Source organism: Corvus brachyrhynchos, unplaced genomic scaffold, assembly GCF_000691975.1.
Source record: "Corvus brachyrhynchos isolate BGI_N302 unplaced genomic scaffold, ASM69197v1 scaffold22, whole genome shotgun sequence".
Taxonomy (NCBI): Eukaryota; Metazoa; Chordata; class Aves; order Passeriformes; family Corvidae; genus Corvus; species Corvus brachyrhynchos.
This window is the reverse complement of record NW_008238355.1, coordinates 5,645,805-5,663,418: the sequence shown is the minus strand read 5'-3', so window position 1 is coordinate 5,663,418 and position 17,614 is coordinate 5,645,805. Positions and strand designations below refer to the sequence as shown.

The 17,614-nt window shown below is 38.7% G+C and overlaps 1 protein-coding gene across 1 annotated transcript in view; it reads right to left on the bottom strand.

Moving 5' to 3' along the window:
• TMC1 (transmembrane channel like 1) overlaps positions 1–17,614 on the bottom strand; it is an 85,790-nt gene that overhangs the window by 51,937 nt on the left and 16,239 nt on the right. Inside the window, exon 2 of the mRNA XM_017735459.1 lies at positions 6,884–7,052. Within this exon, the coding sequence (XP_017590948.1) occupies positions 6,884–6,917 (34 nt within the window). The 5' untranslated portion in view covers positions 6,918–7,052. The remainder of the gene's footprint in view (positions 1–6,883; positions 7,053–17,614) is intronic.

Here is a 17,614-nt window from a genome sequence, read left to right as displayed (position 1 = left end):
AGTGACTCATTGAAAATTTATATACAAATTGGTTTATTTAGGGACTGCTGTAGCAAACTATGAAGGGCAACTTCTTGACTTTGCCTAGTATCAAAAAAAATGAGTAAAAGATGTAAGGCTGCAAACAAGAAGGAATCCAGGGTCTTGTTTCACTATGTGCAGCTATAGGAAAAGAGTTATTAACTAGAATTTAAGTAACATATTTAAACTGGGTCTAACTTCCTTATGCAAAACATTTAATTGTAACTAACACTTTCTACCATTTCTACAACATCTGCACCATGATTTTTAAGATTATGCAAAAATATTGTCATTCGATATCACCATTGAAATGTGGCAATAAGTGTTCCTTTGTTCTGCCTGGACACATACCTTCTGCTGCTGACAGTAACAGGATCTCCTTTGATAAAGACCATTGTGTTGCTAATGAAAGCTTGCAAAGATGAAGACAGACACCTCTAAAGAGATACTTCACATGCCACACTAGGGCACTATTTCTTATCGAAACAAATGCTTTGGCTGATCTCCTATGGCCAAAGAGAAATGCCCAGAAAAGAAAAGTACTTTATGGGTTAGAGATTGGCCTCAGTGCAGAGTCTGATGAGGCCATACAACCAGCAGACAAATGGAAGTTTATCATATATACTGGACCATGCATTAGCAGTGAAGTTTACCAATCTTGAGTTGACATCATATTGGCATAACAATAACAGTGACAAGGGATTGTGAGACACAGAGACTTAAACAAGGTAGAAGATAGCTGTTGGAGTCTGTTTAATTCTAGTAGCATAAGGATAACAGATTTACTACACTGAAAATTTGAGAAAAAATTCTAAGCTAATTTACAGATTTTAGAGTGCTTGAAAAAAAAGCATGGAAAACACTGCTAGGGTGAGCATATCCGAATGTTAAGTTCTATGTGTTAAAGGTTTTTTTCATCTAAATTACCAGGTACATGAGTGATAAAGAATGATTTTTTAAAAAATAAAGAAAAAGCCTAAAATCAAACAGAAATAGCTATTGCCACAAAACAAACCTAGAAAGCAAGACCAGTGATTACATGGAATTATGCAGCTGAAAGTGGGTACTATAAACATGCCCAGCAAGAACTAGTGCAGCTTCAAAATTTGTGTCTGCAAAGATTTAAAATTGTATCTCCAAACTGAACTTCACATAGAGATAAGCTATGTTACTATGAAGACTGTTAGAGGTGTGTTCTTCTCATTCCAGTGTGTCTACAAAATAAGAGACCTCTTCCACATCTTTGGCTAGGACATAGATGCATGCAGGGAGCTTTTTGCTCAAGCTCAAGGTAGAACTAAAAGTTACTGACTTGTGACAGTTGTGATAGCAGTTCATGTTGCTTAGAAGAGAAAAAAATCACTGAGGAGAGGGACTGGAAGATCTTTACCACCCCTGAGAATTGTCCTGAACCACATACGTGCATGGGTTCATGTAAGCTACACAGCCACCCCACACTGCATTCACACTACAGCTACCCCTGGCAACTTGCATTTCAGACAAGCTGTATTAATAACTGGTTTTTGTGTCTGTTTTGCATTTATTTATATCTTTATATATAAAGACCAGTGTTGATAGCTGGCTGGGTATTTGAGTAACAAGAGATAAATATACATTACCGTATGTAACATTATTATTACCATCTTTAATGATGATGATGATGATGATGATGATGATGATTATTATTATTATTATTATTATTAAGCTATTTCAGGTCATAAACTCCGTGATACTTTTCAAAGAGGAAAGGAACAGGCTGGGCAGTTCACAATGGAGCAGTTCAGGTGCTTGCATGAAAGCCTGTCTCAATGAACTATCGCAGAAGCATTTTAACAATACACAAATTATGCTTCATGATGACACTATATCTAAATGCAGTTTAGCAGTTAATTTAAATGTTCTGCTATAAACCACAACATAGAGAAACAGTGGAGTACGTTCCTCAGGCACTGTATTGTTGTCCTAAAGAAAGATGAAATGCATATTTTATGCTTTGGATTGTTGAAGTTAAATGGTAGTATTCGTTGCAGGAACAAAATCCTCACTATATGGGAAAATCATATATTGAGGGAATATTTAAACAGATCGTGTGATCCCACTTATCAAAAGTTCAGTGAATCCTCCTGTAAAAATAACTAAGTATCACGAAAGCACTGTCTAGAATTACTAATTTTTCCAGAAGAGGGTTGATAGAACCCCTTATCTTCACATCATTAATATTCATAGTCTAATAGCAGCCTTTGACTCAGCTAACTTGAGTTAGTGTGACCCAGAGCAAAAGCTCAACTTCTACATCTTCCAGGATACATCATCTTGTCCTAATGACAAGATCTGTATTTGCATATAGATCATTAAGTATGTTTGAAGATATAGTCCATAAGTCCTTTTACTCTAGGAAATCCAATCACTTTCTTATTTTTTTTTTTCACAGCTGTTTAAGGGAAACTTTCTCATCTTTCTAGATTAAGGGCAGTGATAGTGTAATCTAAGTAAGCTATCATTTTACCTGAAGTCTTATTTAGACTATAGCCAAATATAAGACTACAAGACTTAAAGATGGTGTCCTGAATATGGGCTCAGACTAACCTGTAAGTCACAGCCACAAGGCAGAATATCAGACAGCTCAGGAGAGTGCTCCAAACATTGACATGTTGGCTGCTGAGGAAACGAAGGACAGAAAAAAATGCATAACACCATAGTCTTTGTTCTATGAGGTGTCTATTTAGTAGATCATAAGGATTGTTTTATCCTTACCTTGTTTTCCCAAGTTGTTCATACACCTCCTATCAGAAGCTACTACCCGGATTTCATGCTTTGGATTTTTTAAAACTTATTCTGTACTGACATAGTTTTCAGGATCTTTCACTGTGAGAGGGATAATCATTCTTGAAACTAATTCGTACAACATGGCCCAGTCTTGTAATATCTGTGCTCCCACTATTACTGTGTAAAGCTGACTGCTGCTAAGCAACTCTGCATTTTGATGCTACAAAAAATTCAGTGGAATGCAAAGTAACCTGTATATCAAAAAATGCTGTGTGACTTTTTATATATGTCATAAAATAAATTCCTACTTTATTAATTAATTGTCAAGCCAGTTAAATGGATCATCTACCAACAGAGCCTTGTAAGCAATTACTGTGTTTTCCTCTGAATTGGACCACATCTTTTCAGTGCTGGAAGGACATCAGCCTACATGGATAATAAACCGAGTGTCCAACACAAGGAAATGTCAGAAATGCAAGATTGTATTAGACAATAAATGCCTGTTAAGTACTAGTCAAAAAGAGGGAAGAGTTTTGTAATATTCAGTTGTACATATTTACGCACACTTCCAAATTATTCTTCCTGATCATTGAAACATGAGAGTATCTCACAACACTTCTGTAACAATAAATATCACTAGAAGTAACACCCTTCTGGTGAAATACACCACAAATCAAATATCAAGATATCACAGAATGTTGTAAAGTGAATTAGTGCAGACTTCAACATCCAAGATTTGAGACCATAACACTAGAGACCCCATACTCTTAGTCTCTTTCCAGACTTTGGGAAGAACACCTTGGCCCACCTTGGGCACAAAAGATGAGAGCTTGAAACACAGAAATCTCAAATAAAAATTACATTTATAGAGCAACCATAGCACTCAGTATGTGAGACCATGCTTTATTTTTCCTCTGTTTTTCCCAGTAAGTGTCACAAATTTTACTTCCAATGAACAAAAATAAAAATTACACAACTCAAAAAATGTACCCTGACCAGCAGTAGCTATGAATTTATAAAGTAAGATATAATTACTATTCAGCTACACAGAAACTGTCTAATATATTGCTTATTTTTCCCACCTAAATTGGCAATATCATAAATACTAAAGTAGGCAGAATATTTATGCTACAATGTCATAATGACACCAGGATCTTGGAAGACTTACTAATGTACATGCTGTGCCCTGAAAGCCTATATGGCTAAAGAGTTTCCAGAAATTGTCTCAGGGGAAATGAGTTTTCCCTCTCTGCAGCAAAGAAAATTTGCCCACCTAGTTGTAACCCACGCAGTATTTGAAAACTGCACCTGGGCACCACAGGGAGCAAATGAAATCCATTCAATTCACATCCATAAATAGCTCATTTTTTCTTAATTGGTAAGAAAAAATTACTGATTTTCTACTGAAAGGACAGAGACTGATCTAACATAGGTCATGTTGACACTGTAGCTAGCATGGGGCACATCATCTGATTACATTCTCCTCTTCCCAGTTTCCTTCTCGGCTGTACTCACACATAGCAAGGTTTGAGCTGGCTCTCAGTTTGTGAGTCAGGAATTTTTCTAGGCTAATCTTCCCTTCAGGGATAAATAAGTTGCTTATTGCTTGATTTCCGTGCAAGTATTTTAGGCCAAATCTGATTTTACGGCTATAAAGCTTACAAAAGGTAGAGGAGGAAGACAACTGAGTGAGAAGCCCCACAGTATTTCACCCCCTTCAGGGAGACATGCACAAAAATTTCCAGGCCTCTGTATCTTACTCCATCTCTGTGGATACACCTATGTTCCCGTACCTGTGCCTGACAAAGATCTACCTCGGAGTGTTTTGCCTTATCCAAGGCTAGAGAGATTACAAACTTGCAGGATCCATTGGTTACTGCAATAAAACAACAAGGAGACGTGACACTTGCATTTGGTCTCCATCACACAATGGTGTAGTGGTGGGCAATTTTTCACTTTTGTTGCAGTCTTTACTGCAAGAATTAGGGTCAGAATACTAAGTGTTCAGTGCACTCTGAGAAGTCTGAGACTGCAGTAAACCATACCAGTCTGGCCTTTTCTAGTTCTGAAATGGGATTTATTTCGCTCGTTGTCATTCACTAATAATACTGTTAAAATGGGAAGAACACTTGATAATATGGAGAAAAGAGTTTATGTTCAAGTTACAAATGTTCTTAGTGAATCTGAAGGCAATTTTATTTCTTGCTATCTCATGAGAATAAGGCTCTTTAAAGGTTGATAACTAGAGCTGACCAGCTCATCATATATTCTTTTTACTATATTTAGAAGGTAATAGGCACTTTTCAACTGCTCCCTTTCAGAAATCCACTCTGAAGATTTTTGGCCAAGGTTGTCTTTTCCTGTATGAGATGCCAGGAACAATGAGTTCACATTCATGAACTCAGTATAATGAACCATACATCTTCTACTACTTTAGACTTAGCAGCAGGCATGTTATGACACAAGAAGAATCACCAAACCAAGAATGGTTTCACTGGTGATAAAGATATCAAAAAGCAAAAATGCATTATTTGAAAGTTTTGCAAGAATATTCCTCAGGACTATCAGCAGTGATGAAACAAACCCTCCTGGAAAGAAACTGCAACTAGATTAGTTCCTGAACTCTGTGCTGCATAACTCCAGCCCTTGGAACTTTTTAAGTTAGAAGTGGATTGAGAACTGCATTCTGAAAGTGTCTCATAGTTACTTGTAATAGAGTTTTCAAGTGTTCTGAAATCAGAATGCAGTCCTAAGTTTACTCACATGATCTCATCTCCAAATACACGCGTATCTGTCATTGTTAGATTTTATTGTAAATTATATATACAAGATAAATGTTCATTTAAAAAAGTGTCAAAGAGTGATCATGATTCCGCAACAAAATTCTTTACCTTCTCCAGGTAAAAAGTGTGCAGCATTGACTTGCCATGGGAATTATATCCTCTATAATTTGAATTAATAATAAAGTCACAGAATCACCATACAATTCAGCTATTTTCAAGTAAAAGGCAGATGTTTATGGCAAACTTAGAACCCTTTTAGTCTTAGAATTTGTTCATTATAAATGCATATAAAAATATATATGTTTTATGGTCATGCTCACAATGTTTCTTATGGAGATAAAAATTCTTTTGTAGCCATTAAGGATTTTGCCTATGCTGCATTAAATTCTGTGATTCTCTTATGTCAAAATGAGATCCATTAGCATATACTGCTTGAAAATTAAATTGGTCAGTAAAGGGTCTTGTAGAAAAAAATCGGGGTGAAGAAAAATAACAGAGGAGATCAGACAATAAAAGGAAAGAAAATGGGATGGACTTCTAAAATGAATGGTGTGTTATACTCTGTCAAAATGCTCAGCAGTCCCTTCTGCTATTTTCAATAGTAGTAGAACATATTTTCTTACTATTGAGTGCTCCAATTATGGATTAAAAATCTAGAAAGACCTGGTTTGTAGTACCAGCCCTGGTACTTAGCAAGAGCTAAAGAATAAGACCCCTGGAAGTTTTCTTCCATGCTGACAATAAGAAATATCATGCTTGTTGCATACAACAGAGATCGTTGCTTTAGAAAGAGTAGTACTGCTCATGAGAGCTGAGAGCACTTCCCATATTAGACTTGCCTTGCACATTGCCAATACAAGCCATTAGCCATTATTATCCTACAAAAACCTTTCTTAGATCTAGAACAGTATAGTATCACTATGGAAATATTGTTAATCTTACTGTAAAGAAAGTTCGACATTTCATACTAAATATTGAAAGCTATAAGAAAAGAAGGCATTGTTTTTGTGCACCTTAGAGAAGCCACAAAATAACACTGTTTTCCTAGTCTTTCCTACAAACCACATATAAATGTAAGACAAGTAACAGGGCTGTGGTCACAATCTTTTGATTTACTAATCAGTGGAAAGCCACACTACCATGCTACAACTAGCAAATTCCAAATAAGACACATCATTGAACAAAAGATAATGAATTGTGACTAACAAGATTTTATATTAAAAAGAAGTAGAAAAAACCAAAACTTGCACACTGTTGAGCTACATGCAGAAAATGAATATGTGCTTAAGTTGCATAATTATATTTGTAATTACCGTTTCCTTCTGTTGACTTGTCCTGTTTGGTCATTGTGATATTTCACAGGGCTGCTGCAGGTGCTCCCTATACAGGAGAGCGTCTGGAGGCTGAGTGGTTCAAGATGAAGCACACCACAATATCATCCTCTTTGTCACTGAATGGATGGTGCTGGTGAAGTTTCACCCACTGAAATATAAGAAGATACTAATTTCGTAAGTGATGAATCTTTCATGAATGTTTAGTTTACTATTTAGCTTTGGCATGCTAGGATTAAAAGAATCAAAGAAGTTATTCACCTTCTTTATTATTATTGCTGAAAAAACTCTTCTGCAATGTACTTACTTATGACTAACACTAACATTTAAGTGCTTAAGTGCCTTACTGAGGAAGGAGGTTGCACAATGTCCACATGAGTATGCTCTCATGCTGTATACCAACCTACAGGTCTGCATGTGGAGGAAGATACGTAGATTATTTTTCTGTCAGGAAAGTGAGTTTTTACCTTAGACATGCTTAAATTTCATAGGTTTAATAGAACAGCCTGACACTGATTTAAAAAATCTTAGCAAAATTAGCCAGATTCTGATATATCAGCTGGTTTACATTTGCATCTCCTTGCAGTTCTATTAGGACTCTCACTTCCAGATATTATGCCCTAAATTTACCAGTTTTACCCAGATTGGCCTTTTATTTAAATTAACAGTGAAAGAAAGACAAAATGTAGTTTACAAGACAAGTCAGGCTTGGAAGTAAAAATCTGGAAGACTATGTTACAAATAGAACATGAAATGCAATTCTTGCATTAAGTATTTGTATTTAACTAGATGATTCCATCATAACTTCTTATGTGAAATTCTTTCAGTGTCATCCAGCTGAAAAAGGGTGTAAGCATCTGCAGAATAGCTTACCTTCTCAGATGCTCCTCAGTGGTTTCTGGATCCTCTTACACTCACAGCTATGAAAGCCATTTTTTTTCTTTGGAGCTGTCATTCAGGTGTCTGGAGGAAGTTTATCTGGAAACTAATCCAGTGATGATAGCTACTTTACCTTTTCATTTTCAAACTTTAGCATTGGGCTGAGGTTTGTTTTGTTTTGAAACATATGTCTATTTCTGTTAGAACATTAAAGTCACACATTTGAAATATTCCTGAAGAGATTAAGTTTGCCTTTACAATTATAAGAGTCCCTGTGCTATAAAATATGTTCTCTGAACTAGTATTATTTCCTTTTGCTGCATTCTTATATTAGTCATTGCATAACATCTTAGATCCTGTGTTTTTATATACTTGGAAAAGACTTCTAATGCAAAATAAGAAATTTAAGAAAGCACTCAAATAATCGCTGAATATCCCTAGTTAGACTATGTTTTAAGTATTCAGAAAAGTAATAATCCTGTTCTAAAAATTCATTTGGTAGACTTCTGTATTTCTTCAATAACAGAAAGAAGAACATCTTGGGAAGAATGATGAGCATGGATTCCCAAGCATTTGCAAAAAGAAACAGTCAAAAAATTCTAACAAGATATTTTGTAGTTGTAGTCAAAATGGGACAATAGCACTGGTCCTATAAGCCTTCTTCAGAATTTAAAGTTAATAAAACTCACGTCTATTAGCCACATTGAAAAATATTTTACTGGATGTATGAAAAGGAAAGGGACATATATTGAGGGCTGACTTATTAATCTTACCCTAAAAAAAGGACAAAACTTGAAAATCAGAGCTGCAAAGGCAGTATTTAAAAAGATACATAAACAAAAGAATTAAAGTCATATATGCAGTCTGAATGCAGTCTGCGGGTAAACAGTTGCTATGACATATGTCACTTGCACATTCCATTTCATTTGTTTCTTAAGGTGTCCTGACCCAGTCAGCAATCAGATTTCATAAAGTACTTTTATCAGAGTACAACTTGTTAGTGTTTCCAGTCTGGTTTGTAGTTTATATTTGTGGCTGTAGAGTCAAATGTTTCTCTAAGTTCCACTACTTGCTGCCCTCATCAATGTGCCACTGTGCGGCTGCACACTGGATCACTAATCAAAGTAAATAATCAATTTCTTAAGTCAGCTTAGTGCAGTGATCCCATCCACAGCACAGTCCACAAACAATTGTATTAGCACAGAAGAGCTAGTCAAATTTTGACATGATGTGGGAAAGGGCAGCCAGGGTCAGGAGACAGGAGACAGGAAGAGGCTGCAAACCTTTGAAGACAGACTTGTCACTGGAGCTAACACAGCAAGGAGATACGTGCTAGATTTCCCTTACCCTGGGAGTTCAAATACTAATCAGAGATTGAGAACAGTCTTCATTAACACTAGGTTCTCTTTACAGCACACAATGCTTGAAAGACAAAAAAACGAAAAACCCCCCAAAAAACCAAACCAAACCAAATAAAACTAAAACCCAAACAAACAAAAAGACCCCCAAACAACTTTAACTTAGCTCTATACAATAGCAATGAAACCAGAACAATACCGAATGCTATTAATAAATAAAACATTACAAAAATAGCCCTAGAGCAGGCAGGTTTAGAGAATTGGCCTTAGTCCTGACTGAATTTGTTGAAAACTGTGAAAGTTTCCATTGTTGGCAATCACATCACATTTTATTCCCTATGTTCAAATCTGCATCTCTTTGTCAAAAACATTTAGTATATATTCTAAGAGCTGAAGCATGCATGGCAGGCAAAAGCTGAGGATGGAGATACACAACTATCTCTAACTCAGCTGAAAACCCATAATGAAGGAGAAGTGGAAAGTACTGGTCTGCATACCGGTCTGCATACTGCTAAAGTGATAACCCATTTGATAGTCATCTGCCAAACAGATAAATCTACCCAAGCAAAAGAGCAATGACACCAAAGAATGACAACTTAAGTATGTTTTGTGCAAACATTAATGGCTCAGTAAATCTGCAATGTCGATTTTGCTTGTAAACGGCTTTTAAGTTACAGTGCCACAACCTTTGCACAAAGAGCCACTGTAATTTCCTTCTTCATATTTCTACATAGCAGCTAAAAACACTTTGTACAACCATGAAATGCACTGAATGCTGATTTTTACATGTTTCAAGGTGAATTTTTCCTCTGTTTCTAAACTTAATCCAAAACTTAGGGCAATAAATTATTTTCTGACAGACTTGGCTAAAGGTTACTCTCTTCAGGACAGAATTTTAAAATACCATTTTGTTTAGAGGCACACAAAATGTATATTCTGCCTGTTGAAGGACATGATAAAATCAGGGAGCTCTGGAAGTAGATAGGAAAACAATGTGAACGCATGGCACTGTCACTGTGGAGTCTGAACAGCATTAACTGGTAAGTCTGTGCCTACGACCCCCATTATCCCTTTAGCTATCCCTATAGCTTTTTCACAGCTGAGTGGATGATTTTGCCAATCATGTCTGGGAGCAGCAGGAGACTGCACCAGGAAGCATCTGGGGTAGGATAGGGGTCAAAACTTCCTCTAGTGGCATCAGCCTGCAGCAGTGCTAGCAGAGCAGGGAAGTGACACTGACTCTGACACTGGGGGGACCCTGGCAAGGGTGAAAGGCACAGTCAGATGACAAATCAGATTGATTAATTTCGTGCCAGAAACTTCCAAAATCTGACTCACAGTCTTTTCGAATATTAATTAATTCCCAAGTCAATGAGTACAGCTGTTGATTAGGGAATGCCATAAACATTAACATTATGTTACATAACAAATTCCAAACATAACGAATGCCAAACAAGTAACATTATTCTGATGCTGCACAGGTATTGACTGAGAAAAGAGTTACAGATTAAATCTTATTGTAGACAGACTTTATTTGTGTAGAGATCTCTAAGCCCCTGGTGAAAAGGAAATTTAACGACTAAGTCAAAAAAACTACAGGGAATTCCAACACACTTTTACAATTACTCTTTGTAAAGCCATTTGTAACTTCTCTGACATTTCTGAAATACTGTATTTCATGTTTTTCTGAAAAAATGGAATTTAACCTAAAAGTACAGCAGGATGTAATTTTCATTAGATTCTCATGGTAGAAAAAAGAACTGGCTTGAGAGAAAAAACATCAAAAGTCTCACAAAGAAGCCATTAAAAAAAATTCTGATCAATTGATGTGAATGACAATAAATTTGGGTGATATGATTTAGAGGAATTTATCCAAATTGGTCTTGATCAATGAATTTATCCTGCCCTATTAGTAATTGGAATGTCTTATTAAAACATCAAAAAACACTTTATAATCCTAAATATTCACTAAAATTCTGTAATTATTTTTTAAATTAGAAAAGGAGATATTTAGCAGCGTTTCTACAGATCCATATGTTCTGTTCTTTGCACCACTTCTGAAAATTTGTAGCTGGAAGTGTTTGGGAATTTCATGTGAAGAAAAGCATATATATATTTCCTCTAATGATAATGCTACTTAGAATGAAAAAATTCTACTTAGAATCGTATTCTTGTCTTTATTCTACCCAAAATGAATGGCTGAGTGAGTGGCCATTAATAGTTGTTTTCTTTATTAAAATCCAGCAGCACACACTGCCAGCAGAGACTTCCAGTGTGACTGCTGTTAGCACCTGCTTTGCTGACAAATGGGCACACTGCTCAAATAATTGCATTTACTACTTAGTTGTGGCTGCTCCCAATGGAGAAACTCCAGATCTTTTCCATGACTAGAAAAATACCAACATGTTCAAACCCTGGACACGCAAATTGAGGCTTGAACTACATGCTTGAAGCCATAAAATCACATTCTCCCTAAAATTGAAGCTAAAAAGTTAAGAATTATTTGCAACATAAAAGATCCTTTGAGAAAAAAGCATGGTTAGATGTAATAGACACTAAAGCCTGTCTCAAAGATGATTTGGACAAAATTCAGATCATCAGCTAATACTCTGAAAATATTGCAGAAAACTGCACCATTATGACATGCTAGTGAGCTTTTCTTCCCATAAGCTTTGGTATTTGCAGGAAGACAAAGGTAATTTTGCAAGAGTTTTTTCAGAATACCCTTGTCCTTGTGTCTTAACACAACAGCATTGTGTCATCATTTAGCAACACAAGATCCTTGGGAAAAACACAGCCTTGTGTTCCTGAGCACAAAGATCTCCAGCACCACTGAGATAAAATGCCTCAATTAACATTTTAAATCTCTGGTGTTCCTGGTACTCCAAGCCCTGGCTCACCCTTCTAATCATCCCCAAGAGTAGATGAGACAGCTGGGTATGAGCCGTGGAAAGAACTTTCTTTTCTTTTCCTCCTAAAGCTTCTTGATGCCTCAGAGGTATCACTATCCATTTGCTGTGGTTAACATGCCATTTTGCACTGTCCTGGCCAAGGCCTCTCAGCCAAATTCTGAGAAATAATTTTGTAATTCTATTAGCACATACTTGTTTTCATTACATGATTCAACACTCACACATTAATTGCAGTTTTCCACACAGACATATTCATGCCTGTCAAATTATATTAATTGACTTAATGCTCCTCATTTATGCAGAAGTAGAGAAAAATTACTGTTTTATTATTTCCATCATTCTTTGGCTATCAAAATAATGAGAAGTGACTGGACAGAGCCTTCAAGAACCTTAAAAGCCTATCATTGTGTTTGTAAAAATGTTCAAAGATAAAAGCATAGGTAGTGTTGATGAATGATATGTCATATCTCTAGCTTCTATATAGATGGATAGATACATACATACACACATACATACTTACATACTTACATGCATACGTACACACACACACAGATGACAGAAAGCCAAACAGACAAAACTGGATTACAATTTGCTGGGGAAAACTCCAGTGAATAGGGTAACATGAGACTCTGGTGGGGACACTAGGGGGACGTGCAGGACTCCATCCTCGGCCCCGCGGTCTTCAAGATTTTTATTAACAACTTGGACACAGGACTCAAAGGAATACTTGCAGATGTCCCTAAATGGAAGGGCTGTCAACTCCTTTGAGGGCAAAATAGAGAGATGTACAATCCCCAACCATGCGAAGTTTAACAAAGACAAGTGCTGGATTCTGCCCCTGGGATGAAGTAACCCTGGCTGTGTGTATAGACTGGGGAATGAGAGGCTGCAGAGCAGTGCTGCAGAAAGGCACCTGGGGGTCCTGGTTGAGGGAAAGTTTAATATGGGCCAGCAGTGCCCTGGCAGCCAGGAGGGCCAAGCGTGTCCTGGGGGCATCAGGGACAGCATCACCAGCCGGGCAAGGGAGGGGATTGTCCCGCTGTGCTCTGCACTGGGGTGGCCTCACCTCGAATGCTGGGGGCAGTTTTGGGTGCCACAGTATAGAACCAACATTAGGCTGTTAGAGAGTGTCCAAAGGAGGGCCACAAGGATGGTGATGGTTCTTGAGGGGAAGCTGTGTGAGGAGCAGCTGAGGTCACTTGGTTTGTTCAGCCTGGAGGAGACTGAGAGGAGACATCATTGTGGTCTTCAACATCCTCACAAAAAGAAGTAAAGGGGCAAGTACTTCACTCTCGTGACCAGTGAGAGGACTCAAGAAAACAGCATGAAGCTGTGTCAGGGAGGTTTATGTTGTGTATCAGGAAAAAGTTTTCCCCCAGAGGGCTGTTGAGCACTGTACAGGCTCCCCAGGGAAGTGGTCACAGCACCAAGCTTGACAGAGTTCAGTGTTTGGACAATTCTCTCAGGCACACAGTGTGATTCTCGGGATGTCCTGTGCAGGGCCAGAAGTTGGATTAAATGATCTGGATGGGTTTCTTCCAGCTCAGCTTATTCTGTGGTTCTGTCTTTCTATGACATCTCCTGCAGATCTGCAGTTTCAGCTATCAACAGATGGCAATGCATGCAAACCAACTGCACCTTAATGCAAGAGCTCCCTTCACAGCAAAACCTGAATCAGAGGAAAATCACAGTCTCATTACTTATGAAAGCAGTGGACCACTCAACAGATGGTTTGCTTAAAAGCAGCAAAAGAGAGAGCATGAAATTAAACTGCATTAATCCTGCATCGTGTCAGTTATGTCCGTTCTTTCCATGACCTGTTACATCTAAATTAATCAACCGTTTGGATGGTAGAGATAAAATACCATTCTTGGTCAACCTGTCAGTGATATAAACAATGCACTCTTTTGCTTCATTGTATGGAAATAACTTCAAAGCAGCACCCAAAGAGCAGCTAGCTACAGGAGATAAAGGCTCTGGAAATGGTTTACTTCTGCTATGACATGCAAACCTTATTTTTTGGCTGGTGTTTCTAACCGTAAATGAATGCTTATATGCACAAATTTTTCCACTCGACAAAGCGAAGAAGAACTAGAGAAGATCTATATGCTTTATTCTATATGCAAGAAGATCTATATGCTTTATTCCATATCTCCTTCCATCCAGGAGAAAGAATAGAAACTTAATTCCATCTCCATGTATTCAAGCAGCACAAGAATCAAAAACCTAAATACGGCTGTAAGATATAAACACCTACCAAAAAATTTGTGAACCCACCACTACAGGAACAACTTGTACCAACAATCTGCTACAGAGAAGACAGACATAACTACAGAGACGGACAGGTGGACACGTGTAAATAAGTATTTTCAAATATACTGACCTTACCATTCACCTGTCCCCTCTTTTTAAATAAAGTCCAGTTTTCCTCTAATAATCAGTCATATAAATTTATTTACCTGTATCATCCCTTCAAATCTATGACTGTTACTCCCATCCTTACCATCAGAAGACTTCTGTTCAAGACTGTAAAGATATACAAGGAAAATACAGGAGAAGGTAGAAGATTTGGCCCAGTCCTAGAGAAAGAACATCACTGACAAAAGCAAACCATGCCTGTGACTGGGGTGCCATGCTGGAGGGGTACAGCCCCCTAAGGAGACATAGGCAGGGCAGGCAAGGTGAAGGGGTGGCATTTTATGTAAAGCTGGGTCTGGAATGTACGGCTCTTGCAGCTGGAGATGACATGGTGGAGACCCTTTGTGTAAGGATGAAGGGGAAAGAAAATAAAGAGGATACAGGGAGAGAAGATTTCACGGTGCAGAAGGAGCTACTTAGTAAGGTCCTCTGAGGATCTGGTTTTGAATTTACTTGGATCCATGAATGCTGGTTGCTTTTCTGTTATCTCTTATGAGTGCAGGAGCACGCAATTTCAAAGTGTCAGAAGTCAGGCTAGCAGGGCAGAACACCAGCTTGGCTGAGCAGGGATCTGTTTCCAGAACTTAGGCAAAAAATGAAGGTGTACAGATGTTGAAAACAAGAGCAGGCAACACAAGAGGATTACAGCAATGCTGTTTCCTCATGTACGGAGAAAATGCATGCAGTCAAAGTTCAGTTGGAATTCAGGCTGCTCAGCACTGTGAAGGACAACAAAAAAGGCTTTACAAGTATTTGAAAAGCTAAAGGAGAATCAGGCACAACACTGGTCTGGTTCTTGACAAGGCTGGTCATAAATAGGAACACAGACAAAGCAAAAACATTAAAGCCTTTTTCAGCTCTTGTCTTCAACACTGGTGGTGGGCCCTAGTGCCCTCAGAGTCTGGTGTTGGAAGACCATGACTGGGGGAAAGATACACTCTCTGTCAACTCCAAGTTTGTTCAAAACTTGCTTCCTCACCTGGATGCACATAAATTGATCCACAGGGGTTCATTCCAGGGTACAGAGAGAGCTGGCTGATGGCATTGCATGGTCTCCCTCCATTACTTTCAACATCTTGGGAGTCTGGAGATGTCCCAGTGGACTGGCAGTTGGCAAATGATGCCCCAGTTTCGAAGAAGGGAAAGAAGGAAGGCTGGTTATTGCAGGCCTGTCAGTCTCACTTCAGCCTGCTGAAATTATGGAGAAGGTTGATCTGGGAGTTACTGAAAAACACTTGAGAGGCAACAAAGTCATTGGTCGCAGCCAGCACAGGTTAACAAAGGGAAAATGCTGCTTAACTATGTTAATTTCCTTTTTTGACAAGGTCACCCATGTAGTTGACTAAGGGAAGCCAGGAAATGTGTGGGGGTTTTAATTTTAGCAAAGCTTTTGATAGTGTCTCTCGCAGTATCCTTATGGATAAATTGGCCAGCACACAGCTGGACAAGTCAATGATACTTTGGATGAGGAATTGTCTAATGGGTTGGGCTCAAAGGGTTATATTAAGTGGGGTTAGAACAAACTGACATTTAGGGCCAGTGCTCTTTAATGTTTTTTGTAAATCCTGTATCTAGACACAGGAATCAAATGTAAATTCACTCAATAATTTTACCTACCATACTAAACTAGGAGGAACTATGAACTCCTTTGGGGGTAGAGAGGCTTAGGGAGAGATCTGGATAGGCTAGAGAGCTGGGCAGTCACCAATCACATGAAATTTAGTAAGAGCAAGTGCTGGATTCTGCATCTGAGATGGAAAAATGCTGAGTATACATACAAACTGGGGGGAAAGAGGAAGGGAAGCAGCCCCACAGAAAGAGACTTGGGGATTTGGGTTGGTGGCAAGTTGAACACGAATCAGCAGTGTCCCCTGGCAGCCAAGAGGGCCAACTATTCCCAGGCATACATCAAGCACAGAATCACTGGCTGGTCTAGGCATGTGATTGTCCCATTCTACACTGCACTGGCGTGGCCTCATCTTAAATCTTTTGTCCAGTTCTGGGCACCTCAATATAAGAACATCAAACTCTGGAGCATTTTCAGAGGAGGGTGACCAAGCTAAGGGTGAAAGGACTCAAGGGCAACATTTAAGAGGAGCAACTGAGGTAACTTGGTTTACTCAGCTTGGAGAAAAGAAGGCAGGGTGTGACCCCATTGAAGGGGAGCAGTGGAGAGGGAGATGCTGACTTCCTCTCTCTGGGAACCAGTGATAGGACATGAAGAAAGGGAATGAAGCTGCTTAAGAGAAGTTCAGATTCGTCTTTGGGAAAAGATTCTTCACTGAAAGCACTGTCAGTCACTGAAACATACTTTCTTGGGAAGTGGTTACCGCACCAAATCTATCAGAAATCAAGGAGATTATGGATGACTCTCTTAGTTCTATGGTTAGTCCTGAGAGGAGCAGTGATGTTTATGGGCATCTTCTGATCTGAGATGTTCAATTTCTATGATTCTATGATTTACTGTTTTGCCATTACTTACGTGTACAGTGCTTGAATGTTTCAGTGGAGGCACTTGAGCTTCTCTCCCAAGATACCTTCAAAGGCAGCAGAAATGGTAAGGAGTGGGAAGAACCACTACCAGGGAAGAGCTAGGATGCTGAGATATGTATAGTTTGTCTGAATACCAGCATAAATACTTTGTAGGTCTAGGAGCTGGGTGAAAGTCTCTGGGGATCTGGGTCCTGGATGCAGTGGGAGAAGTGAGGGATCCTCCTTGGAATGCAACTTACCCTACAATCCTGGGTAAAGTAACATACACACGCAAAGCAGGGAGTGAAAGCTACCGTGAAGGAGATAATACAAAAGTTCTTCTAAGAGAAGTACAGCTACTTTTACGAACCTATTACAGGGGAAAAGAGCCAGTAGATGGCACTCCAGTATATGTAACACTCTTCCTGGGGTTGACAAGGACACATAACACCTGCTGCCCTACTTGCCTTCGGGATGCTGTGTGCGGCTTTTCGCACACAAAGCAAAATCTGAATCTTTTAGTGATGTTAAAAATGAAGGTGCAGGAACGAGGCATCTCCCAAGCAGTCAGCATGAGTGTTCCTGGAGGTCTCCACAGTCCCCAAGGTGCTCATGAACCTTGTGGCCTCTACACTGAACCACTAAAGTTTCTTCATTTCCGCAGGACAAGCTAC